Source organism: Mustela nigripes, chromosome 2, assembly GCF_022355385.1.
Source record: "Mustela nigripes isolate SB6536 chromosome 2, MUSNIG.SB6536, whole genome shotgun sequence".
Classification (NCBI taxonomy): domain Eukaryota; kingdom Metazoa; phylum Chordata; class Mammalia; order Carnivora; family Mustelidae; genus Mustela; species Mustela nigripes.
In genome coordinates this window covers 49,168,499-49,195,628 of record NC_081558.1, presented here as the reverse complement: position 1 = coordinate 49,195,628, position 27,130 = coordinate 49,168,499, and the positions used below count along the sequence as shown (strand labels likewise).

The 27,130-nt window shown below is 37.4% G+C and overlaps 1 protein-coding gene across 2 annotated transcripts in view; it reads right to left on the bottom strand.

The window, feature by feature from the left end:
* Window positions 1–27,130, bottom strand: part of GRM7 (glutamate metabotropic receptor 7) — a 913,283-nt gene that overhangs the window by 448,712 nt on the left and 437,441 nt on the right. For both annotated transcript variants that reach the window (XM_059390206.1, XM_059390207.1), the window contains exons 3-4: window positions 16,619–16,760; window positions 11,096–11,250 (exon numbers count right to left, since the gene is read on the bottom strand). In XM_059390206.1, coding sequence (XP_059246189.1) covers window positions 11,096–11,250; window positions 16,619–16,760 — 297 coding nt within the window. The remainder of the gene's footprint in view (window positions 1–11,095; window positions 11,251–16,618; window positions 16,761–27,130) is intronic.

Sequence of the window (27,130 nt, the reverse complement as noted above, 5' to 3'; positions counted from 1 at the left end):
AGATAGTATCTTCAACAAACCATACCAGAACAAGTAGACATCTACATTCAAACAAAATCACATCTAGATACAAACTTACACCCTTCACAAAAATTAACTCAAAGATGGATAAAAGGCCCAAATGTAAAACACAAAATTATAAAACTCTTAGAAGATAACAAAGGAAAAAAAATCTAGATGCCCTTAGGTGTGTTGATGACTTTTAAGATATAATATGAAGGTAATAATCCATGAAAGAAAGAAACTGATAAGTGGCACTTCATTAAAATGAAAAACAAAAATCAAAAACTTCTGCTCTACAAAAGATAATATCAAGAGAATTAGAAGATAAGCCACAGATGGGGAGAAAATATTTGTAAAAGTCATATGTGAAACAAGGCTCTTACCAAGAGTAAAGAAGAACCTCAAAATTCAACATTAAAAAATAAAAAACAAAACAAAATGAAACAAGACAAACCCTGATTTTAAAAATGGGCCAAAACCCTTAACAGACACCTTACCAGATAAAATATATAGATGGCAAATAAGTGCGTGAAAAGATGCTCCATATCATATATCATCAGGGGAATGAAAATTAAATTAACAGTGGTAGGATACCACTACTCAAAGAGCCAAACTCTTTTTTGACAGAGAGAGAGATGGCAAGTAGGAGAGAGACAGGCAGAGAGAGAGGGGGAAGCAGGCTCCCTGCCGAGCTGAGAGCCCAACTCGGGGCTCAATCCCAGCACCCTCGGATCATGACCTGAGCCAAAGGCAGAGGCTTAACCCACTGAGTCACCCAGGTGCCCAAGAGCCAAAATCTTGAACACTGACACCAAATGCTGGGAGGGAAGCAGAACAACTGAACACTCACTTCTTGCTGGAGGGAATGCAAAATGATACAGCCACATTAAGAGACAGTTCATCAGTTTCTTACAAAATAACACAGTCTTACCATACATTCTAACAATTGTGCTTCTTGGTATTTACCCAAAGCAGTTGGAAACACGCCCACACAAAATCCTACACATGGATGTTAATAGCAGCTTTATTCATAATTTCCAAAACTTAGAAGCAGCCAATATGTTCTCCAATAGTTGAATGGATACATAAACTGTGGTATATTCAGACCATGAAATATTAGTCAGCACTGAAAAGAAATGAGCTATCAAGCCATGAAAAGACATGGAGGAAACTTAAATATATATTATTAAGTTGAAGAAGCCAATCTAAAAAGGCTATAAGTATTATGATTCCAGTGATAAGACATTGTAGAGAAGGCAAAACTATGGAGACAATAGAAGATCTGTGGCTGCTTGTGTGTGTGGTAAGGGGATTAACAGGCAGAGCCCAGAGTAGATTAAGGGCAATGAAAATACTCCATATAATATTATTATGATAAACATGTATCGTTATACATTTTTCCAAATCCATTGATTATACGACACCAAAGGTGAAGCCTAAAGTAAACAATGGATTTTGGGTGGCTATTCTGGGTCAATGTAGAGGTAAGCAATACTGATAATTGGAAAGGCTACACATGTATGGAAAAGCTACACATGTACAATACTGATAATGGGAAAGGCTACACATGTGGAAAATCTCTGTACTCCCTCTCAATTTTGCTGTAAACCTAATATTTCTCTAACAAGGTATTTTTTTTTAATTAATTTATAGGAGCGCCTGGGTGGCTCAGTGGGTTATGCCTCTACCTTCAGCTCAGGTCATGATCTCAGGGTCCTGGGATCAAGTCCCACATCGGGCTCTCTGCTCAGCAGGGAGTCTACTTCCCCCTCTCCCTCTGCCTGCCTCTCTGACTACTCATGATCTCTCTCTGTCAAATAAATAAATAAAATCTTTTAAAAATTAAAAAAAATTAATTTATAAAATACACTCAGTCAACAAATATTTTATGAGAGTTGAGATTATTTCATAGGTCTATTTCAAGTGCTGGGTATAAAGAGTGAGTAAGACAGATGAAAGATTAAGGGCACCTTCGGCTGCATGTAACAGAATACCTAGCTTAACAGTGGCTTAAAGATAAGAGGTGATTGTTCTCCCATGAAAGGAAATCCTCAAGGTAAATAATTCCAGGATTGTTTCAACAACTTAAATAAGTCATTACAGACCCAGGTTTGTCCATCTGTCTTCTGTGCTTTTCTTTGTTGTCATTTGCTCCCTGCATTAAGAGGACTGCCATCACTCCAAGTATCCTGTCTTCACAAGTTAATATGACAAACACAAGAAGAGAAGAAGGCAGGGTTTTCTCCTCCTTATGAAATGGGTGACCACATACTCTGCTTTGCCTGGGACAATTACAGTTTATGCCCTCTTTTACTTTAAATTTGTCCTGGATTGGATAATAACTTGGACTGTCACTGTAGTAACATGACTTTATTATTTTTTTTTTAAAGAGAGGAAAATATTTATGAAATGCTTTCTCAGAAAATGTTTTCATGGGTCCCCAAAATGGTAGGATTAGGTCACCTGCTTATCCCCTAACTGCAGGGGAGTTAGGTAAGTGAGCATTTGGCATTTTTAAACTTCATAGAATGAGGAGGCTTCCACTGGTCAAAAAGAACGGTAAAAAAAGGACTACTGGATGAACAGTCAAGAGCATTGGTCAGAAAATGATAAATCTGCATTTTCAGAGGTCACTGGAATTTTCCCAAGCCTTACAGCATGCAGGAATAAATGGAGTCACATTACCGATGCCCTCTCACCGACATCTTCCCATGTGGTTCATGCACAGACTCTGTTCAAGGGTATTGCCTACATTCTCATGAACAAGTCTGCCAAGTATCTTACTATTTCCTAGGAATAGCTTTCTTCATCTGGACTATCTTCTGGAGTCAGTAGAACTTCCAGGGCTCTGCCAAGCACCATATTTTCCACTGACGCCAGGATCCCCTACTTTGGATCACTGCCAAGGCAGTGCTCCTGGTGTCAAAGTTATTCAGAGGTCTGGGGCAAAGTAGCAGAGAGTGTTATTCTCCTCATATGCTGAACTCTTGTTAGGACGTTCTAAAGTATTATTACGAGTGTCCTAATTGCTGACAGTTTTTAGTCAAATGGAATTCAAGATAGACACAAGTTGGTTTCAGCAATATTCAGCTTTCTTTTAGTTCTGTGCAGGATTTCCCTTGAATAGAAAACTTGCTTTGGCTAATGAAATTGAAGTAGGGATCATGCGTATCCCTTCCAAGCTAAAAGCATTTAAGCATAGTTTGTGAATGTGCCACTCTCTTGTTGGCAATGTGCACAGAATGTGTTGATATGGATGTGCCAGAAGACAGAAACAGCCTAGAAGGCTGAACAAGTACATTGAGGCCAGCTGCCCTGGAATGTCTCCTAAAGTCAGAGCAGATTTCACATGGGTGAGCAATATTTGTTTGTTGTCTTAGTCTTTGAGAGTTTATTTGTTACCACAGTAGGAGATTTACTTTCTGCATAGTCTGCCTGTTCCCTATGGAAATCATGTATGAATTCAATGAGTTCCGGCCTGGGAAGAGGAAATTTGTCTCTTTCTTCTGACAACTAAGACTTTCTTCCTGGGTCAGACTCATTTTGTCATTCTTCCTTTAGAAGGGCTTCTCTCTCAATGGTGTCCTGAATTCTGAAACAGATTTCTGGAGAGTGATCTGATAGTTCATCTGTATTTCCTGGAAATAGCTGAAGCCACACTTAGATTCCAGTTAGCATTCTCCGGATATATACAGGAAATAACTAATTATGCGTGAAGATGCTTCACAAGCAGAAGAGCCACTGCATGCTTGAGAGGATGAGATTAGGAACAAGGGAAGGGAAACACCATGGGGTTGATGAGACCAATGGTCTCCTAACAGAAGAATGTACAAATTTCACAGGAGAGGGATAAAGAAGGGGAGAAAAGGCAGGGACATCCAGGTGAGGTAAATAGCACTTGGAAAGGATGTAACTCAGAGCAAATATAACATCTAACAAAAGGCCTAGCAGAAGGCTGTCCTAATAAACAATGATTTTTGTTAAGTCATTTGAGATGTATGTTATAGAAACCCATTCTGAAGGATCTTACGTAATTAACAGAGTTCCGTAGTTTATAAAGATGAGAAATCCTGATCCAGATTGGGAACCAGGGGTGTGATATGAACTCCATGCCCTATCACAGAGCCAAGCGTTAGATCAGTGTCACTTAAGTCACATGTGCTGACAGAAGAGTATGGGGTTCTCCAGGTGAGAATGGGGGCTGTAGTGAGAAGAGAGAATGGGTGCAGAGTAGGCAGAAATTTAATAGACAATCATTCCCACAATGTTCCTCCTAGAAGGAAACTTTGGGGTGATATAGTTTCATTTATAGGTGAAAAACTTAAGTCCAAGAGAGGGAAAACCCAAATTAAAGTATATTGGAAACTTTATCATTAAATATAATTGGGATGAAAGATTGGTCAGTTAACCAAAAATCTCTATCTTGGTAATGAATCACTAAAAATACATAAATATATTAAATGTTTTAACTCCAAATCCATCTAGTCATGTACACACACACACACACACACACACACTCACTAGACAATTTTCTAATGCAGGATCAAGATATTTTTTGTGTAGTTGGCTTCCCTGTCATAATCTTGAAAAAAAAAACTGTAATAAAATTCAGTATTGTGGTCATTATTTTTTTTTAAGATTTTATTTATTTATTTTGACAGAGAGAGAGCACAAGCAGGGGGAGTGGCTGGCAGAGGGGGAGAGAGAAGTAAACTCCCTGATGAGTAAGAAGCTCAATGTGGGACTCAGTCCCAGGACCCTGGGATGATGACTTGAGCTGGAGGCAGATGCTTAACCAACTGAGCCACCCAGGTGCCCCTGTATTGTGATCTTTGGGAAATGAAATAAAATCTTAAAGTTAATTGCACAGTAATTAAGTGTAGTATGTTTCTAGTATTTATAATTTCCCTCCCAAATCCCCCGTATTTAGCCCACAACTAACAGTGACAAACTTACCAATCTTTCCAAAGAATTAAAATCTGTCTTCTTTGAAACAGCAGCCTCTCTTTTACTCTCTTTGCACTTACTTCACTGGTTTATACAATTTTAATTACATGAAATAATTATGGTAATACATATCTCTGCAATAAACACATTTGGAATCAAAACTAACTAGTTCTTTGTAGCCAAGAATTCAACCAGTGAGACATACTAGAGATCCAACTATTAACTACGAGTGTTCAGGGTACTGGGGGCATGAGACTGCATATCAGGCAAACAGAATGGATATTTTCTTGTTGATTTCCATATTCACTGGCTAGGAAATGATGGGTGGCCAGATAAGTGAAGCCCGGTAGGAAAGCATCTATCCTAGGAGATGGGAGACAGCATGGCTCAAAATCTGGGCCTTTATACACATAAAGCGAATTGTTCTCAGCTCTCCATAGTTATTTAGGTTACAGGTGTCTCTGTTTACATTTCTTTCCACTTGCTCAAGGCCAACAATCTCTAGTTTAAACAACACAAGATGAAAAATAAGATGGTATTTTTCTTCATACACCTATTCTCACCTCTGTGACCTGCCGGCCCTCTCTTTTTCAGTCTGTTCTATTAGTAGAAACAGTATGGTCTGAAAAAGAACTTCCCACTGGCAGGTCTAACACAAACAGAGGCAGCCTTATCTGTGCTTCCTACTTTCTGAGGAGTCAGAGCTGAGACTTCCCTTCTGTATTTAGAACACCCTAACAAGTCATCTAATTGAGCCATGGTGCTGATCCTACCCTGAAAGTCTCTTCAGCCTTGGAAAACAAAGGCAAGAAGACCAAGAAGGCAAGAAGTGCTCCAAAGGCGAGCAAAAGGAAAAGTGTGCAGACCCACTTTAAAATTCCTGGAGCAATCCCGAATGAGATCCTGGGAATTCCTGAACATGGTCTTTCTACTAAATGTCCTAGAATACAAAGTAGAAGAGAAACCATTTTGGACATATCTTTCCCCATCCTGAGAAAATTTTAAATTACCATAAAAATGCAGTTGTTTGCATATTCAGGTGTTATAGATAGTTTGACATAGAAGAGACAAAAAGACAAATTTAGCTTTTTAAAAATTTACTATATCTCAGATCCTCCAGTAAATGCTAAGGAAGTAGAAGCAAAGATGGCTAATCTCAGGGAACCCATGGGCTGCAGGCACTGCCTCCAAGGTTCAGATTTTAGATCTAAGTGTTACAATGAGCATGGTTATGTCTGGTGCTTGCTGTAAAGGGCGTATGTGACACATTTTGGACTTGGAGAGCAATGAGCTTGCTTTTTGCAGGGTACAGTAACACTGAAAAAATTAGGTAGTCTTTTGAAAAGATTAATGATTTGATCTATCGTGAAGAAAAAATTATTTTCCAGATCAGTAGGAAATAGGGAAATGGGAAACCTTAGTGGGTTTTTTTTTTAATATTTTATTTATTTATTTGACAGAGATCACAAGTAGGCAGAGCAGCAGGCAGAGAGAGAGGGGGAAGCAGGCTCCCTGCTGAGCAGAGAGCCCGATGTGGGTGGGGCTCGATCCCAGGACCTTGGGATCATGACCTGAGTCGAAGGCAGAGGCTTAACCCACTGAGCCACCCAGGTGCCCCACCTTAGTGGGTTTTAACCAGTGAAAGAATCTGATAAGAATATGAGCCAGGAATCTAGAGTAGGCTAGAGAGGCTCAAGCCACTGACCTGCACCAACATCCTCCTGATCTTTGTTTTGACCTGCATTGTGTCCTGGTCTCTCTTCATCCTTTGTATCTCCATAATTTACAGGCTGGTCTTTCATGGAAAAAATATGGAAATTGATCTAAAATGGTATTTTCTTATTTATATTTTTTTCATCATCACTTATCACCTCTAAATTAAGTAGGCACCTCCATGGGAGCAGGGACCTGGTCTAGACTGTCACTTGCTATATCTCACTGTTTAGGTTGGCCCCTGATGCCCTGCTAGAGTTTATAAACTATTTGTAAAAGATTCAATAAAGAAATTGCCATGACACCAAACAGGCAATCCTCTTATTCCTTTCTTATTACACAGGTGATAGCTCTAAAAAGCAGATGTGTTACTCAGAAATAGCCCTGTGATTTAAGGCAATGCTTTCTTTCCTGTCTGTTTTCTCCCATTCCCCTAACAAAACCTTGTGATATGTGTGGAATGTTCCTGGTACTCAAGGAAGGCTAAAGTAGGACACATCTAAATTGGAGCTAGAAATATTTTAGTTCAGCTCTTCATAGCTTTGATCTCTGGCTTTAGGAAAAATGAATTCATTTCAATCTTGAATTAAAAAAGCATGAAATAACCAAGTTTTTTTTTATGCCAGGTCAAGAGCACTTTTTGTCTCTCCTACATATACTGCAGATTTAATTCAGGAACCAAGCTGTTCTGCAGCCCCATTTGAAAGTATCACCAATAGTCAGAGCCATTTTAGTTAGCTTTGAAAATCCACCCTTCATTACGCTAGCTCCCTAATGTTAATGATGATGGCTGAGATGAAAAGATGCTGGTCCATGATCCCTGTTGACTATAATTAGAGGATGCTTTGGACGCCTATTCTCAGAGAAGCAGAGCACTTTGTAGAGCAAAGAGTTGAAGGCAACATGGGCATTTTTTTTTTTTCCTCTGAGAATTTGCTGGGGGCTGGAGAGGATGACAGAGAATCCTAGTTAATGGGGCAACAGAAGAGAGAAACATGCCAGGGATCCCTTGGCTCATCAGACAATTCAGAGAAACTAAATATTACAGAAGTGTTTTGGCTCAGGAGCTGGAGGAAAGCTGCCAAGTTGTGGAGACATTCTCCAGATATCCTCTGACTGCCGGGCAGCCATCGAGGCCACAGCTGACCTTTCCCGGGCACAATTCCTATCATCACCCAATTGAAAGGGGGAAGAACAACACACTTGGCTAGCAAACACAGAGGCCCTTTATTCTATAAATGAAGAATAAATATAGATAAAAAGATAAAAGAAGATGAGCACTACTTTCACAGAGACCGCGTGCTTACTAGCAATTTGGCCTAAAGCAATTTATTGTTAATTATTCATGGAGATAGAGAAGAGACCAGCCAAAAATTCAGAACTTTGCTGAACATGTTCAAAATATAAATCTAAAGAAAAGAATCATGTTGATTACTGCTTGGCCTCTTCCTGTTTACATCTGTACATATAGCATTATAAAATACAAAGATACAGGGATATAGCAGTGTTATAAATATTTGGAGGATGTTCCAAGGCACTAGAAATCAATATAGAACATTCATCAGAAAGAAAAAGAAATAGACAGGAGAGGAAAACTTATTTGCCAATACAGAATGTGCTTGATTATCACTTTCATTTGTGATATTTCATAGCTTGGTTCAGAAACCTTAGTGCAAGTGAAAGCATTTCTTTTTTTTACTTCCTCAGGAGTGTGTCACTGCAAATGTACAGCCACAGTCTTGATGTCTCATCTCCTGGGTGAACAATTCCATGCTGTTCTTTGTAATAATGTATATATACAATATTGGTTAGACAGAAGCCACACACACCAGCTACCAAAAAGTCTTCATTTCTATCTGGGTAAGGATGGAGACTTTTGTATAAAGAGCTGCTGCTCCATCACATCCCAATATTCCTATTGTTAACAATATTTCTCTTTCATTTTGTTGTTTGGGATTCTCTCTCTCTCTCTCTCTCTCTCTCTATATATATATATATATATATATATGTGTGTGTGTGTGTGTGTGTGTGTAAAATTTCTTTTTACAGATTTAGGATGCTGTTTGTGTCTGATTTAAGAACTCTGTGTATGAAAGAAAGAAAGAAAACTGTGTATCTGTAAACACATAAATACATAGCAGGAATTGTTTTTCAAAAACTTTTTAAAAACTTCAAGATACATAGTAATTTCCATAAATATCATGAAACTGGAGTTGGTAACCATGGAGTATGGGCATCCATGTCTATGCAGCATCTACAGCTGAGGAAGGAAGGATCTTACTCCTTTCTTGCTTGCTTTGGCTCTCACCCAACTCCTACTCATCACCTCTTCATAAAGTCACCTGAGTGAACTTTCTTTGATCACATCCACTTTTCAGATGCTGCCCAAACTTTCAGAATAAAGAACACATTCCTTAGTATAATTTCAAGACCCTTCATAATCCAACTCAGGCCAATTTTTCTACTATATTTTATGCGAGGACTTGAGGTAGTCTGTGATTCCTCCATCCATTCCAGCATCCAACCACATCCATCCACTTAAAAATCTGCCATATGCAGGCCAAGTTCTAGGTGCTGGGGGTACAATGGAGGGGTTGCATAAGAGATATGTTTCCAGACAGAGACAACTAAAGAAGTACTACAATGGTAGGGGTCATGTAGGATGCTGTAGAAGGAATAGAAAGGGCTTCTAACTCAAACTTAGCTGGGGTGGAATAGTCACTTGTAGCCTCCAAGGAAAATTAATATCTCAGCAGAGACCTAAAGGATAGAAAGGAGCCAATCGGGCCAATGGTGTAGTGACTGGAAATCTGGGGGAGAAAAGAGTTCTCCCAATGCATTGTAAATGGGAACACTTTTAAAGAACTGTAAGAATTTCAGAACCATAATGCAAGATGATTTTGCAGAATGAATTATTTACTGTTACCCCAGGGTGTCCATCACTCTTCTGTTCCTGCCCGTAGGTTGGGAGTACAAGACATTCTTCTCATTGCTTGCTAGATGAACTACAAAGTCATCATTTTACCGTCTCTCAGGAATATTCCCAACCACACCCTCACCACTGGAGAGACACTTCCACAGTCTTTCCTTTGTGCCCTGTGGTATCTATTCCATACTGCGCTTACACAGTATCTCATTTGACCTAGTCATTAGCTATTTTTGACACCTTCTCTCAGCCCTGTATGCTTTGAAGTTAAGAGTTTTGTCCTTATCTTGTTTTTCCAACTTTTGTAACAGAGCAAGACACACAGCGGATACTCAAAATTTTGAGTAAAAAGGAGTGGAGATAGTTAAAATGTTGTCTTTTGTTTCTGAAACCCATCTGCAAGTGCATTGGTCTGTGTTATAAGATAAGCAATCTTCTCAGGACACGTTCTGTGGAATGAAATGAATTCTAAGACTCCCAAGGAACACATGGGTGACTCATGGGATCTTTATCTCCCCCAGATAACACAGAAAGGCAACAGTGACAGAACCACAACCTGGCTTGTTTAAAAAGGTCTCCACAGACCATACAGTTTTCTGGGGAGAATAATTAATTATATTGGACTGGAGACAGAATGGAAAGAAATGCAAATATTTGATCCCCTTTTGAGTAAGAGGATAGAGGCTTTTTTAATGTGCAAAGCCAGCATGTTTTAGGGAATCTTTGGAGACCTGGCCCATCAGAAAAGAAACACAAAGAACAGCAGCAGAGGAGCTCCTTTTCTTTACAATATCTTCTTTTAGAAAAAAAGTTTTCTTTTCAAATTAAAGGAAAATGTAAATTATAATCAACAACTTTCCTTAGATCAGAAGGATGCTAATAAAAACCCTCTCCTCCTTCTTCCTCTTAAAGAATCATGAAGCAGCAAGGAAGGCAAGGAAAAGAAAGAGGGCAGTGATTTAGGAAGGCTCAAGAAAGAGAAAGAGAAAGTGAGAAAAAGAGAAAGAGAGCAAGAAGAGACCCATGAAGACAAAATGGTGTTAGTGCCCAAGAGAAGTGGTATGTTTTGCCATTGTGGGCACTGGAAGAAACCCCACAAGGTAAAGAGGGAAAGGATCCCTGTAGTTATCCTGCTATGGAATGGATACATTGCAAAGGGAAAATATTCTCTCAGAAAATGCAGTTCACTTAAGTACACTTGGATTGTGTTATTATTTTACTTATTAATGGTAATGTTCTTCTCTCGGAACGCTCTGGTGCCATAATGAAAAAAAATATGCTAATTATTATAAAAATACATGATCTCTTCAAAAGAGGAATATCAACAAAAGAACAGACCAGATATATGGCTTAATTTGCATTTCATGGCTACATGTTTGAAATTATACTGCATAATTTTTAAATTATGTGGAAAAACACCAAACTCTCAAAGAGACACATGATTTAGCCATCCTTCCTGGCACAAACCACTCTCTTAGCATGTTTTACAACTGAAAAAAGCCATACCTTCTACAGTTGCTCGCTTGGGCTGAATGGTAATGGCTCCTTCTGCAATATCTTCATGCTGATGCAGTGGGTTGATTTTAGATCCCCAGCTGTCTGATCCTACCCAAAGAAAATGGCCCACTTGGTCAGCTCTCTTGGCTGCTGCAAGGATCTGCCTGTGAAAAAGAACACGAGACATTATATTAATGATAAGGAGCAGCTGCTAAACATATATGTATTTGTAATGAAGCAGAAGAAAAGCAAGCTACCAGTTCTCAAAAAGTAAGTAGTCAATGGCAAAAAAAAAAAAAAAAAATAGTATGCCTTAGGATTTATATCTTACTTATATAAAGAAATCTTCAAAACCACTAAGAAAAATAATCAAAGCAGCTTGAGGAAAATACACAAGAAACATTGAAAGTCAAAAGAAAAAAAGGAGAAATATAAATAACCAGTAAGCTGGAGATAAATATTCATATAGATTAGAAAGGAGGAAAATATGAATTAAGGAAAGAAAATCACATTTGGTTCTCGTGTTGGCCAAAAGATTTGTTTTGGTTTGGTTTGGATTGAGAGTTTGGGCATGGGGCTGGAGAAATGAGTGTTTGCATTCATTGCTGGTGGTGTGTATAATTTCTGGAAAGCAACAGGCCAATCTAAATTAAGGGTCTTAAATTATTAAAATAAACATGTATATTATACTTGAAAATTTTACAGCCCATATTTATAAATAAATATAGTACACAAATAAAAAGGGCAACAAGGCAAATAAAACAAAAGGAAACTAATCATTCATAGTAAAGTTATTAAAAATTTTTTTTGAAAGAAGAAGTAGATAAGAGGTAATTGTAGATCAGAAGAAGCTACAACTAAAGCTCCTTTGGTGGGCTGTACCACAGGAGTAGCGGTTTCTTTGTTTCTCAAGACTTGGAGATACTAAGTACCACAAAAGTACATGGCCAAATAAAAGAGAATCAGTTGAAAGGTTGTATATAAAATAGCAAAACCTTAGTTTCTTTCTTTTTCTTCCAGGCAGAAAATGGAATGGTAATTTAGTAATAAAATTTTAAGGAATAGGTTCTGATATTGTAAACATCAAAATACCAGAAGGTTGTGAGTTAGAGATGGTGAGCTGAAGGTGAAGGGAAGGAAGGTAAGTTAAATTTAGCACTAAGTACTGAAATGGTAAGATCCTCTACGAAATCTACACTTCTGCTGACAGAATGTTGGAAACTAAGGGAGTGTCACCGGAGGTAGAAAAGAATTTCTCTGGAAAAATCTGTACCCCCCCTAGAAAAAGAATTCTATATAACTGACATAGAAAGACCCTCTAATGGATGGCAACTTGGATGTCTGACCAGTCCGCCAAAGGTCTGAAGTCTGAAGGGACAGGACTCTGCTGTTTGCATCAAAGTATTTCCAGTCATATTTTAATTTTTTAATATGTGCATGTATAATTTTAATAAAAATCAATGTAATCAATTATTTGTACCCTTGACCTAGAGATATGATTTCTACTAATCTGTCCAAAGGAAATGATCAAATACTCTCCAGAAACATATGTTCATTACTGCAGACAGCCTCAGTGCAAAGCAGCAGGGAACTGTCTAAATAAATGACAGGGAGGATAGACTGGGAAACAATTAGAATATACTGAGTTAGATTTCCACAGCACTTGTTAAAAAGAAAAATCAATTTAAAAAATTGAAAGAGATTATCCAACTCATATATAAGAAAAAAGCTGCCTAGATGTTGCTTGTATGTGTGTATATACACACAGGAGTATAAAGCCATCTGAGAGCACAGAAAAATAACGATAATACACAATGTATTGTTAGCCTAATATTTCACCTGGATGTCACTGCTGAGATTGAAGAAGTTGCAAAGGTGGCTAGAAGCCAAGTAAAACATGAAAAAAGACAAAACTACATAAATGCAAATTTATGTTCACTTTAATATAAATGGAAAAGTGTGGGTTTATTGACAATAATAAACAAGATTAAACCATTTAAAAATACTTATGGCATCAAAAGTGACATGTGAATTACAAAAAGTGGGAGATAAAAAGCAGGAGATTGTTTTGGGGGAAAAATCTATGTATGTTTAGAAAAAAGTGCTGGCAAACATTAACCCAGAATTTTATGCTATCTCTGAGTATTGGGATTGTAAATTTTATAGGAAATTATTTAACCTTTTTTTTTTCTAGATAATCAGGAGACAAAGTAAACTTAATGGCTCCTTTCAATAAAGAGCAACAACAACAACAAAAAACTTTTCCTTTTTCTAGTAGATATACAGTAACTAGGTATTATTTTTATTATCAGAATAAAGTATTTCAGAAAAAGGATTCACCCTTGTCTTAAATCCAAATTATCAGTACCCGTGACTTACTTTGCCTTTATTTTAGCTTTAAAATATAGACATTACTGTCTTCTCACTGCCATTCTCTTACAAAGTATTTGAAGTTAATGTTCTAAAAAATCTCAGATTTCCCATTTACAGTGTAAATCTTCTGAAAAAATAAATAATATAACACTGTGAGTTAACAGTACTCTTCAGACATCCATGTATTTAAGATCATGTTTTGGAAGGAAATTATATATGTACTTAAATTTTATCACTGTGCTCAAGAACTATTTCTGCTATCACTGCTATGAATCACAGTATGCAATAATATTCAGCACACAAACCCCAAAACAAAAGAATGAGCATACTTATTGTGCAGATTGTATGCAGTTTTACATCCTAAATTTAAACTTCACATTACCTACAAGTCAGGAGTATTAAAAAAAAAATTAGTCATCAGAGCTATTTGTGGTAATTTTTATGTGACATGTACAATGTATGTGGAGATAAACACAAAGCCACACTTATCAATGTATTACATATTGGAAAATATATAAAATATTTATGAAAAGCATTTATGAGATAAGAAAGATATCAACAGAGATGAATAAGATACAAGCAAAACAACAACAACAACAACAACAAAACAGCAACAACAACAACAATACAATGACCCAAGAGTAATATTATGAAAACAAAATCTTTTAAACAACTATAACTCAAAGTGTAGATGAAAAATGCCCTAAGAGCACCACTAGAGAATTTTTAAGGAGAGAAGTAATACATTTAAGGGGTCGCCAGAAACAGTTTCATGGAGAAGGGCATGTTCAAGTTAGATTTTGAAAAACAGACAATTTCAACAAGTAGAGAAGGAGAGGAAAAACACCATGAATAAAGGCCATGGGGAGGAGCAATCAGGGCTGTGTGGGACCAGAGCCATGTATTCTGGGTGTGGTAGTGGGTGAGTGGAAGTGGGGTCTAAATGTTAAATTAGGAACACATTCTAAAGCATTGTGAAGTCCAGACAGAGAAGTTTGTATTTAAATTATTAAATAGAGGTCATTAGCATAGTGACTTTACTCATTCATTTATTCAGTACTGTTCCTTGAGCATTTACTCTGTACCGAACACCATGATAGGAACTGAGGATACAGAAGGAAGTTAAATGAGGCATCAGCTCTGCCCCAGAGATGCTTAGGGACTTGCAGAGAAGGTGGACACTAAGCAAAGGATCTAGTGATGTAAAATAACATCAGTGACATTCACTATGAAGAATGTGCCAAACGTGCATTTTGTAGAGACATCTTCCTTCAGAAAGCCACACTAGAGACGCACCATTATGAGAAAGTAAGGCAGGAAAAGCCTTCCAGGTGTGTGTGAGAGAGCACACAAAAACCAGGAATGAGGAAACACAAAACGTGAAGGAGCAGGGAATGAAATAGGTTAAGAACGGTAGGACGAGGCTGGATAACTACAAAAAGAGCTCAGAAGGATTTTCATTTGGAAGAACTGAGGCTCAGAAGTTGGGAAGCAGAAGGGGGCAACTGTGGGGCAACTTCCCAAAGTGACACAGTGGGCATTAGTAAAACACCACACACCTATCTCAATGTCAGGTTTCATTAGCTGTCAGTTGAATAGTCCTGCTACCTGTGATCAGAGCTGAATACTGGGAAAATGATGGATGGATTCAGGGGCAGCAGTTAGGGGGCACGTGGAGGAGAGAGACACAGAACTAGGAGGCTTGTGATGAGGACAATGCAGTAATCCAAGCAGGATGCAATAATGGCCTGGGCTCTTAAACTTTCTCTTAATAAATGATATCCACCTTCAAATTAAGTATTATATTTTATCTAAGACAAATACTAAATAACTCCATACAGTTTGCTCACATCAGTGGAGATGTAAACTAGCACAAACTCTTTGGAAAACTAGAATCATACTGGGACACACCTTGTCCTGGAAAAGTCTTTTCTGGGGATTTATGTTAAAAACACATTAGTAAATATATAAAATTATGTAATTCCATATTAACATATTATTGTGTTATATTAATATTATATATCCAACTCTTGCATAGAATGTTTATATTAATATGATATATTTGTATATTTATATTTGGGTGCACAGATTTTTGTAAAAGGAAGTTTACCACAGTGTTATTTATGATTGCAAAAGTCTGTAACCAAATGTCAGTCAATAAGGGAGCATTTAGATAAATGACAACATGCATGTAAAATGAAATTCTGCCTAGCTATGAAAAGACTGAAGAGATAGGTACTGACATTCATAGTCATCCGTGATAAAATAGTAAGTAAAGGCTAGCAGGGAAGAGAACAAGATGTACATACAATATGCATCATTGTGCAAAGAGATGCAGACTGTCTCTAGAAGAATATTCAATAACCTAGCCATTAGCCATTGCATCTAAAGAGAACTTGTTAGCTAAGGGCAGAATGAATGGTACTTTTTTTTTTTATAAGCTAGATTTTTAAAATAGTTTTTTAAGCAGGTGTAATTGCTGTTTATTTTAAATAAATAAATATTATGGAACAAGTTGGTAGTGGGCAGAGAAGAAATCAGGCACATTTGTTTCTGTCTTAGAAACACGTTCTGGGCATGTTATCTTCTAGAAACAAAGGCTAACTCAGCCTGGCTTGGCCAAGAATGCAAAGAATGAGGAAAAATGGGGAGTCGAGATACCAGTCGAATTTTTGTCTCCAGGGAAGATCGAGGTAAGAAAAGAGAGGAAGAAATGAATTAGAGACATACTGGTAGACAAGGTTGGTTTGGAACATACTGGGTCTAAAGCGGTAGCAATACAGCCAGAATTGTATGACTTTTTTTTTTTTTTCTTTCCTTTTACATTAAGAGGAACCATTCTTTGGATAAAAGTCTGTTACATTTGGATATATTTTTAATAAAAGAATCTTTAAAAGGTCTAGTGGTTTTCTCTTTTTACAAGTAATTGAATACATTTATTTTGCTAATAGAGGGGGAAGACATGACAGCAACACAGTGCTGCTTCCATAGTTTGCTCTCACTACTCATGTAAGGGAAAAAGCACGAACAGACTTTGCCACTGTGTAATTATAGATTTGCTTCTGTGCTATCTTTTCCCCTTTCTCTGCCAGTATCCTGATCTTTCTGTCTCCTAAAGTTGCAGCATGCATATTAATGAATTTCACCAGTCATCCTTACTTTATATCCTCATCGTTGGCAAAAATCACGACGGCCCTGGAGTTGGGGGTGTCCAGGAGCTGTTTGATAATTCTATCAAAGTCAATAGTTCTGTCTTTGCGTTCTTGGGGGATTCTCACGGACTGTGCAATGCAGAGCCCACCTGTTTAAGAAAAGAAAGCAGAGTGTCAATAAAGTTCCCTCAGACATACCAAAGGAACCAGGGTGAGTAGCTGGGGAGGAGAGAATTTTGAATTCTGAGTGCGCAGCACTCCCTTGGTGATCTGAATGAGGAAGCCTTAAGATGTCATGCCAAGTCCTGAGCCGTTATTCATACGTGGTGCACCTCCCATGACATTGCACAGCCTGATTTTCTTAGCACTGCACTTGTAAAGGACTAATGATGCCCAGGAACACCAGTGATATCAATTGTGGGGAAGTAGATTTAGGCTGACAAACTGGGTGGGGGAATGTCTTTAAAATGAATGCAATATAACCACAAGAAAACTGCAATCAATACACTACAGTAAAAATGTACTGAAAGACATAAAACTCAGGTGAATTTCTGTGGCTTTTCTGGTCTTTGAATTCCCAGGACTTTTTTCACCTTCATAGTCATCCCAACTTTTAAAGGTCAGAGTCAATGGAATAAATCTAAAAATAAAACTACAGCAAGAACACCAACGACTGTAAATCAGAGCAACAAACTATGAGTGACCACATACAATGTGCCCAACCTTCAAATAAGTGTTTTATGTATATTATCCCATATTAAAATTTCTTAAAGTTATTTAGTAATATGTATTTTTGGTTAGAATGTAAGGGGATTAAATAGAAAAATAGATTTGTTGACTCCAGACTTCTCAGATCTGTGATGATATTAATTATCATTACAAATTTCAAGACAGGGTAACATGTAGTAGTTTACTAAGCAATTGATACAGTCCTCGCTACCTCTTGCTTAGTAGCAGCCCCTGGATCTAGTATTTTATAAAATACACTTTTAAAAAGGCTGATAGGGGCGCCTGGGTGGCTCAGTGGGTTAAGCCGCTGCCTTCGGCTCAGGTCATGATCTCAGGGTCCTGGGATCGAGTCCCGCATTGGGCTCTCTGCTCAGCGGGGAGCCTGCTTCCTTCTCTCTCTCTCTCTCTCTGCCTGCCTCTCAGTGTACTTGTAATTTCTCTCTGTCAAATAAATAAATAAATAATCTTTAAAAAAAATGAAAATAAAAAAGGCTGATATAGGTGAAAGGGGTAGAGGGAATACTTGTAGAAAGGTAACAAAATCCATCCAATGGATAGAAGACCTAGAGGCCAAGACAAATGGATAAACTTGTTCTTGTAATGTGCTGGGGAGGTAGTTATTATCAAGCTTACACCTCGAGCATGGACAGCTGGGTGAATGGTACTAGGCTTCCACAAACAGAAAACTATGAACTCTAATCCAAAGTTGAGCTCCATTACACTTTTAGCTTGATTAGTGTTAGTTCTCTGTAAGTGGCTCTTAATTTTCAGTTATGCATAAAATCTCTAATGGTCATTTTTCAAAATGTAGAGTTCCCAATAACATTATCAACCAACTTGACCTAATTAACATTTATAGAACAATCCATAGGACAACAGAACAATATACATTCTTTTCAACTGTAAATGAAACATTCATTAACCATACTCTGGGCCATTAAAAAAACAATAATAACAAATTTAAAAGCATAGAAATTGTACAAAGTATGTCACCATGCCTAACAGAATCAGACTAGAAATTAATAACACTTGGAAATTGGAAAACACACTTCTAAATAACTTGTGGGTCAAAGAGGTATTGTCAAGGGAAATCTGAAATATTTAAAACTAAATGAAAATGAAAGTGGAACATACAAAATGTATAGATTACAACTAAAGTGGTATTTAGCAGGAAATACATAATCATCAAATGTTTATGTTAGACAAGAGACAGCCAAAATAGAAACCTAAGCATCTATTTAAGAAATAAGAGGGAAAGAGAGCTAACTAACCACCCTCCCAAAAAAGCAGAGAGGCATGATAAAAGAGCAAAAAACAATGAAACAGAAATCAGAAAAAATAAGAGCGAAAAATCAGTAAAATTAAAAGCTGCTTCTTTGAAAAGATTAATAAAATAGATAAATCTCTAGTCAAAGCTGACAAAAAGGAAAGAAGCCACAAATTATCATATCAGGAAGAAGAGGGGCTAACCTTACTGACAAATCCCACAGACAGCAAAAGGTTGTAAGGGAATATTATAAATTATTTGATACCAATATATTTAGCAATTTAAATGAAATGAATGAATCTCTTGAAAGACACAAACTATACAAACTGAGGGCAGAGTGGATAATATTAATAGTTCTATATATATTAAGGATAACAAATTCATAGACACAGACACACACTTAAAAAAAAAAAAAAAAAGACCCAGGCTCACATGGTTTCACTGATAAATTCCACCAAACAGTTAAGGAAAAAATAAAACATGATTTATATATAATTTCTAACTGAAAATAGGAAAGGGGAGAAAATAACTAATTTAATAAGGTTGCTATTACCTTAATACACAAATCAGATGAAGATATTATTAAAAAAAGACCAATATCATTTATGAACATACTTGCAAAACTCTTAAGAAATACTAACAAAATAAATCCAGCAATATACAGTAAATAGTAATATATCATACATAACCAAGTGGATTTCACCCTAGGAATGCAAAGTTGATTCATTATTTTAAAATCAAGCATTATAATTTATATATGTTTAAATTAATAAGAAAAACCATATAATCATCTTAATACATATGGAAAAAACACTAAACAAAATTCAATATACATTCATGATAAAAACTATGACCAAGGATTAGATGAGACCTTTCTAAGCCTAACAATAGGCATCTACAAAAAGCCTACAATAAGCATCACATTTAATAGTAAGAGATGACAAGGCAATTTTGTCCTATCTTAAAACTCTTATACAACATTGTACTGGATGTCCTTGTCAGAGGAATAAGGAACAAAAACGAAAAGTAAAGAAACAAAAGAAAAACAGCTGGCAAAAGAAAAAGATAAAATTCTCTCTATTTGCAGATGACATGATTGTCTATGTAGAACCTTCTAGAATTAAAAGGTGAGTTAAGCAAAGTTGTGGGATATAAACTCAAAATACAAAGGTCAATGATATATCTACAGATCAGCAAAGAACAACTAGGATTTTAAAGAAAAAAAATATCATTAACAATTACACCTAAAATGTGGTGTTTGTGTATAAATCTAACAAAATATGTAAAGGAGTTATATTCTAAAAACTATAAAACATGGCTGAAAGAAATTTTTAAAAATCATTTATAGAAACTCTCCCCGATTTCATCTATAAATTCAATGCAATGTTAGTCAAAATCTCAGCAAGCTTTTAAAAATACGTATCAATAGCTAATTCTAACATTTATACCAAAAATGAAAGGAACCAGAGTAGTCAAAACAATTGAAAAAGAGCAACAAAATTGGTGAACTTGAACTACGTAAATTCAAGACTTACTATCAATCCCAACGTGCAGCTGCAGTAATCAAGACAGTGTGGGATTGTGAAAAGGAAAGACACTTAAGATCAATGGAACAGAAAAGAGGTCCAGAAATAGACCAACACAAACATAGTCAACTGATTATTGGCAAAGGTGCAAAGGCAATCAGTGGAGAAAGGATATTCTTTTCAAAAACTGATGCTGAAAAAAGTGATATTCATATATAGAAATAATCTTGAAAATACTTCATGCTGCATGTAAACATTAACTTCAAATGGATTGATAGACCTAAGTCTAAAATATGAAACTATTAAACATAGAAGGAGAAAAAGGGAAATCTGCAGTGGTCTTAGCTTTTGTAGAGTTTCTGAATATGCGATCAAAAGCACAAACCATAAAGAAAAAAAGATAAATCAAATTTTATGCAAATTTAAAACTTTTGTTCTATGAAAAATAGTATTAAGAAAATGAAAGCACAAGCCAAAGACTGGGAGATAATCACACGCCTAATCAAAGACTGGTATCTACAATATATAAAGAACTGAAACTCAGCCATAGAAAAAAAGAGGAAGTAGGCAAAATATCTAAATAGACACATGCACAAAAATAGATGGCAATTGAGCACAGGAAAAGAAGTTCAACACCAGTCATTAGGGAATTGTTAATTAAAACCACAAAGATATACTACTACAATACCTCCTAAAACAGCTTTAAAAAACAGCAATATCAAATTCTGGAGAAGATGTAGAGCAATAGGAATGTCTGTTCATTGCTGGAAGGGATGTACAACGGTACAGCCACAGTGGAAATCAGTTTAGCAACCCCAAAATGTTAAATATAGAGATAACATAACAAGCAGCAGTCAGTTCCAATCCTAGGTACTTATCCAGATGAATTGAAAGCTGGTGCTCACACAAATGTGCACACAAATGTTTATAGGAATTTTATTCATAATCACTAAAACTGGAAACAACTAAGGCATCTGTCAACAGGTAAAGAGATAAACAAACTAGTACATGCTTACAACTGAATCCTACTCAGCAATAAAAAGGAACTGCTGATTTGTGGATGAGCATGAATACACTTTAAAAGCATTTTGCTAAGTGAAAGAAGCCCCACTGAAAAGGCTACATATTGTGTAATTCTGTTCATACGAACTTCTAGAGAAAGCAGAACTATAGGGGTGGAAAATAGATCCGTGGAATCCAAGGGTTGAGGGAAGGGGTTGAGTACAAAGGGACCCCACAAGGGAATTTGGGGGTAATCGAAAAATTCCGTATGGTATTATGGTAGTAGATGCATGACTCCACAAAACCTTAAAAACAACACACCATGATAACCAGACTTGTGCAAAATTTTAAGTCATCCAGGATGCCAGGGAATCCTAGAGTGGATGTGGACTGTGACAAATGAATTAAGTGTATTACTAACATATGAGGAAATTTTACTGAAGGAGATGAATAGAAAATAAGTTGACCTAAGTACCTTAAAAATTGTATTTTGACTGGAAACTCTAAAGCTAGAGAGTAAAAGAATTGAACATAAAATGGTACTCCGATTTGTATATTGTCTGCAGGGATATGAGTTAGCAATTCTGGAACTGCTTTCCATGCTCGAGTTGAACAAAACAGTAAGTGCATGGTAGATAACATGAGCCAGGGTTCTCACTGTAAAGAATTTATGCACAAGCAGGAAAGTAAGGCTAGCATGAACCATGTGGTGCCAGAAAGGGTCTGAACTATCCGTGGAAACTCACGTTTTGGATGGATGCTTGTATCCATGGGTTACTACACAATGTCCACTGAGAGAGCTTAGAGGCAATGACAGTCGAGAGCAATCAGCCCTCCTAGGACCCCAGTGTTGGTTTCGAAATCCCACCTTTCAACAAAAAGATGGTTCTTTCTCTTTGAAGAAATGACTGATTCTAAGGCTAGGGCAGGGCAAACACAAGATGAGCCTAGAGTGTCAGGAAGTAAGAAGAACACAAAGGAAAAAGAAAGTTATGGGTACATCAATAGGACACAGGTGCCACCTAAAAGCGTGTCCAGTGAGCAAAGCTAGAACAATATGAAAAACAAAATAAGTAATGATGGTATTAAATGATTATCCAAAGAATACAATACAGTATTTCAGTATGAGACCATACTGAAAAAAAAAAAAAAACTAAATAAATATATAAATAAGAGAGAAGGAATTAATTTTCTGTACAGAACAATTCCAAGTAATAAATTAGGAAGGAATGAGAGAAATGCAATATCACCCTGAGAACATGACAGTTAATAACGCTGCACAAAAGAGGCACCGATAGATGCTCAAGTTAGTGTGGAAAACTGTAAGGAGATGCAGAACATTTATATAGCTTAAATGTTATTTTCCCCCAAATATTTATTAATTACTCTGGTGGTTTTAACATATGCCTACAACCTCTTTGATCCCCTTTCTTCAAAGAGGTGGAGATTAATTCCTCTACCTTTGAGTTAAAGCCACACTTGGTGACTTGCTTCTAAAGAATATAGGAAAGGAAAAATAGTAACTTTGGAGTAGAGAAATTCCCAGACAGCGGATCACTTCAACTGGATCATTAAGTTAACAAGTAATGAATAAGGTGCTGCTGGCTGATTTCACGTCATCCCTGTGATGATAAGGGCACTCCATTTCTGTTTTAGTCTTCCCCCAAACCCATAACCTTCATCTAATCATGAAAAAATATAAAAATTCAAACTGAAGGACATTCTGCAAAACACCTGACTTGTGCTCTTCAAAACTGTGAAAGTCACAAAATAAAAGACTGAGAAACTGAAAACTGAATTGGATCTTGGGACGGAAAGACATTCGTGTAAAAACTAGCAGCATCTGAATAAAATCTGTAATTGAGGTAGTAGTATTTTTTCCATTGAGACATGTACACTGGCTATTTAAGATATTAATATTCGGGGTAACTTGGGGAAGGGAAGGGTAGAGAGGAATTCTATCTTTGCAACTCCTCTGTACATCTAGAATTATTTTGAGGTATACATATATATGTATACATCTACCTATCTACCTATCTATCATCTACTTATGTAATCTACCTAACTACCCATGTACCTGCCCAGGTCTTATCTCTGGAACACTTATTTAGTAAGTAGTACAGCAGGTCCAAGAATCTGAATTTTTAGCAAGAGCTTTAGGTAAGTGATTCTAAGGCATTAGTTCACCTAGAGGACTTGTTAAAACACCCATTTCTGGCCCCACTTGGAGAGATTCTCATTCAGTGGGTTTGGTAAGGCTTGTGAATTTGCGCTTCTAACAGCTTCTCCAGGGATTCTGGTGCTGCTGGTCTGGTGGCAGCCAGAGAACACTGCTCTAGGTGAGATGGCTGCAGGTGGCTAGGGGAGCAGGTTCTGAGAAGCACTGGCTTGGGCACTCCAAACTGGCTATATATACCCAGCTTAGGCAGACGTAGCATACTTGTATACATATTCTAGTCAAATGTTTTTAGAGAGCTCTTAGGAGGGTGAGATAGGGAGAAGGAAGGAAAGGAAGGATCATAATGCTTTGTTACAAGGTTTACAATAATGCAGAGAGAGAGAACAACAGGAGAAATCCCTGGGACGACAGTCTCCATGCCATAATTCCTCCAACTCTGGAAAACATCATGGAGAAATGAACCATCTGCAAACTGTCCTGGGGCTGCTAGGGAGAAGTAATGGCTACTTTACCCACCTTCTCAGCAGGAGAAGGGGAATAATTCTGGATGGAAACCCAGCTTCCCATCAGGATTCAATTACAGCTGAGTGATTAAGCAAATTAGAGCAAACTCCATTTGGCGATGTGATTAGTGGAGGGGCGGTCTGCACTCACGGATTTAGGGCCCACCCAGTGCACACCGGAGGAATCCATGCATGGAGCTTTGTGATTGCAGAAATGAGCTGCTCGCCCCCTATCATACGGAACTGCCCACAGGTGTGCAAAATCAAACAACTCAACAGAAGAGAGAAATTGGCTATTAACATGTTAATGGGAGCGAACATCTTCATAAAGCTAAAATCTTAAAAAAGAAGATTAGAAAACAAAGGATGAGAAATAAACAAGCTGTTTTGATCTTCTGTTCTTAGAAGGCTTGAGCAGTGCCTCATAGAAAGTTGGTCACTTCATTTGCTTCAGATTTATAAGGGAAGGTGGTAGATTGAGAATTTTAGGTATATTGTACATATATGACTTCACCTCAAGAATTCAATCGAAAGTGTATCATGCTAGAAATGTGTCATTGTGAGAAAGTAATGCAAGTCTTATTTCTATTCCAGCAAGTAATGAAATGGTCTGCACAGATGCACATGCACGCCCACACACTTGAGGCGTCCTGATATCAGTTAGCTTATTTTTCAACAATGGTGCTTAACCCAGCAGTCTACATTCTCCTCTGACCTGTGACCATCTTTTCTTCCTAAACTGCTGCCCTACTGAATACTCACTTTCTCTCTATGGTTTGTCTTTCAGCTTAGACCCTCACAGTGGATTCAGCTTGCCTGCTGTTAACATCTCGGATGTAATTGTGGCCACCAAAGTATATAGGCAACCTATATCCAGAAAAATAATTGTTCAATATCAAGAGCTTAAGAATCTCACTTGTGAGAGGCGTTTCATAACTCACATGAAAAGTAACTGGAGTTTTATGGTGCAAGTTGGCATTGCAACTGCCAAATTAATTTTCACTTCTGTGGGGAGTAAACATATAGGGGGGAAATGAACAGTTTCATCATAAATGGTGCAAATGAAGAGGCATGTCACAAACAGGATAACATCATTCATGACATGCCAGCTTTACCTAAGAAAGCCCACTGTCAGTGGCTTGCGGGGGTAAATACAAGCCACTGAGGTAATGGAAAGAATTTCAGAGTCCCGGAAATCAATCTGCTTCTCAATTTGAAGCTGGAAACTGGTCAGTTTTCTGTCTGCCCATGGTAGCTAGCAATCTATAACAGCAAGAAGAACGTCAGAAGTTAGACCACAAATGACTTCCATTAGAAATATTTTTCTCTCTCAAATGAGAATGGATACTTTTCCATCTAATAAAGCAGAAGCAATAGGAAACCATTTAACATTTGCAGCTCAATCTTGTCAGAGGTTATACATGATACAGTTCTACTGATGATTTGCTCTATTATTTAGGTCTGCCAATTCAATTTAGAAAATATTTATTGAGACTCTTGTGTGAAAGACTCTCTAGGATTTTTTTTATAGGAATAATATATGAGAGCAAAAGGAGCCTGAGAAATAATCTTATCTAATTCCCCATTATGAGGGGAGAAACTGAGTCCAGAGGGTTTAACAGTAATAACAGCAATCATAGTTGAAGGATTGGAAATCACTGAATTCTGTGTGTCATAGACCATTCTAATGTGTTACGTTACTGACAGAGTCCATGGTCATACAACCATATGAGGCAGGTGGGCTAAGATCCCCATGTAGACAGGAGGAAACAGAGGCATTCTGAAGTTTAGTAACTTATCCCAGACCATAAATTTAATGGCAGAGAAGTACTACAATTTTCACCTTCATGCTAAGTGATAATACAGCATTCTTGTCCAAATCAAGAGGGGGAGAGGAGGGCAAATGTTATATAAGCAAAAAAAAAAAAAAAAAAAAAAAAAGGTAGACATCTTCTTAGAGGAATCATCAAAGGCCTTATTGGGAAACTTAAGTCTTAACATGGGTTGTTTCACATCTTGGGGGTCGAAGAGGCCATCAGTGGAAGAATGGAAGAATATGTAATGAAGAGAAGAGAGAGATCAACTGGAAAGGTAATTTTGGATAAAACTGCCCAACTGTCCATTCCCTTTCTTTGCTGACAGATACCTGGTGCTAAGGGATGTCAGTTAGCTATTCCCAAGCATGAATCCATCATTGATCACCATTAAAGGTGCCTATTCTTTCCAAATCTCTAACTTCTTTTCCAATAGGAATGATCTCGTTACTCATGAAACAGACCGCACTTTTCTGGGGACAGTTCTGAACAACTAAAACTGAGGGGGCTGTGAGGTAAGAGGGGGTGAGGGAGAGAGAGAAAAAGAAAGTCTGTGCTTCCTCCAGCATTGTGAATATCATGTCTGGAACATTTATTGTCCTTTCGGCATCACTGAAAAGCATGAAAAATGATGAAAATGAACACAGTAAAAATAGTAAAACAGAAAGCTAGAACCAGAATCCCTGAAGTCATGCATTTTTGGGCAGAAGAAATAATGTCAGTAACCACTGACTCAGGGACTTCCTGATACAAACCACCTTTTTTATTTAAATTACCAGCAGTAGGTTTATGTTATTTGCAATTGAATACATTGCTAATTATCCTTGCCTTCTAAGAATTCTCCTCCTGATATAGAATGGGGAGAAAATTCCCAGAGTGAAAGAATTTCAAGGAAACATCAAGCAGAAGAGAGACCAGGGCTTACCATGGCAGTAGAGAAGCTGAGGGAAAGGGACTGATGGGCGCCTGCATGTATTTGTGGATGAAACTTTTAGGTAGGAGAGGGAGACAAAGGGAAAGAGTAAGGATTCCCATGGAAATTAGAAACAGTACCCAGGACTGGAGGAGGGTTGAGCAAAGATAAGGTGATGGAGGCATACCTGGTGGAAGCCTGGGAGTTAGGACTTCAGGGTTCTTGTTTTTCTTAGCCATCAACTCTCTATTTAATCTTTTTCTTCCCCTATGTAATATTTGAGATATTATTGTCCTTTTCAGGATTGAGAAGGGGGAGGAAGGAATGGAGGAAGGCAGGAAACAAAGACAGATGAATACCCCAAGAAAATGCTCAGCTGCCAGAGTATAAACAGCATTTGGGGAAGCATGGAGAGATTAACTTGCCTGGAGCAAAACAGGATAAAATGCGGTAGTTAGACTGGTGGGGTTGGGGTTGTATGGCACAAGACTTTGTAACAAGAAAATCAAGGCTTGGGCAAGAAATGTTCTGTTTGTGGCCTGCCAGTGAGGAGGGAGCAGAACTCATGTGCTACCTATACACAGTA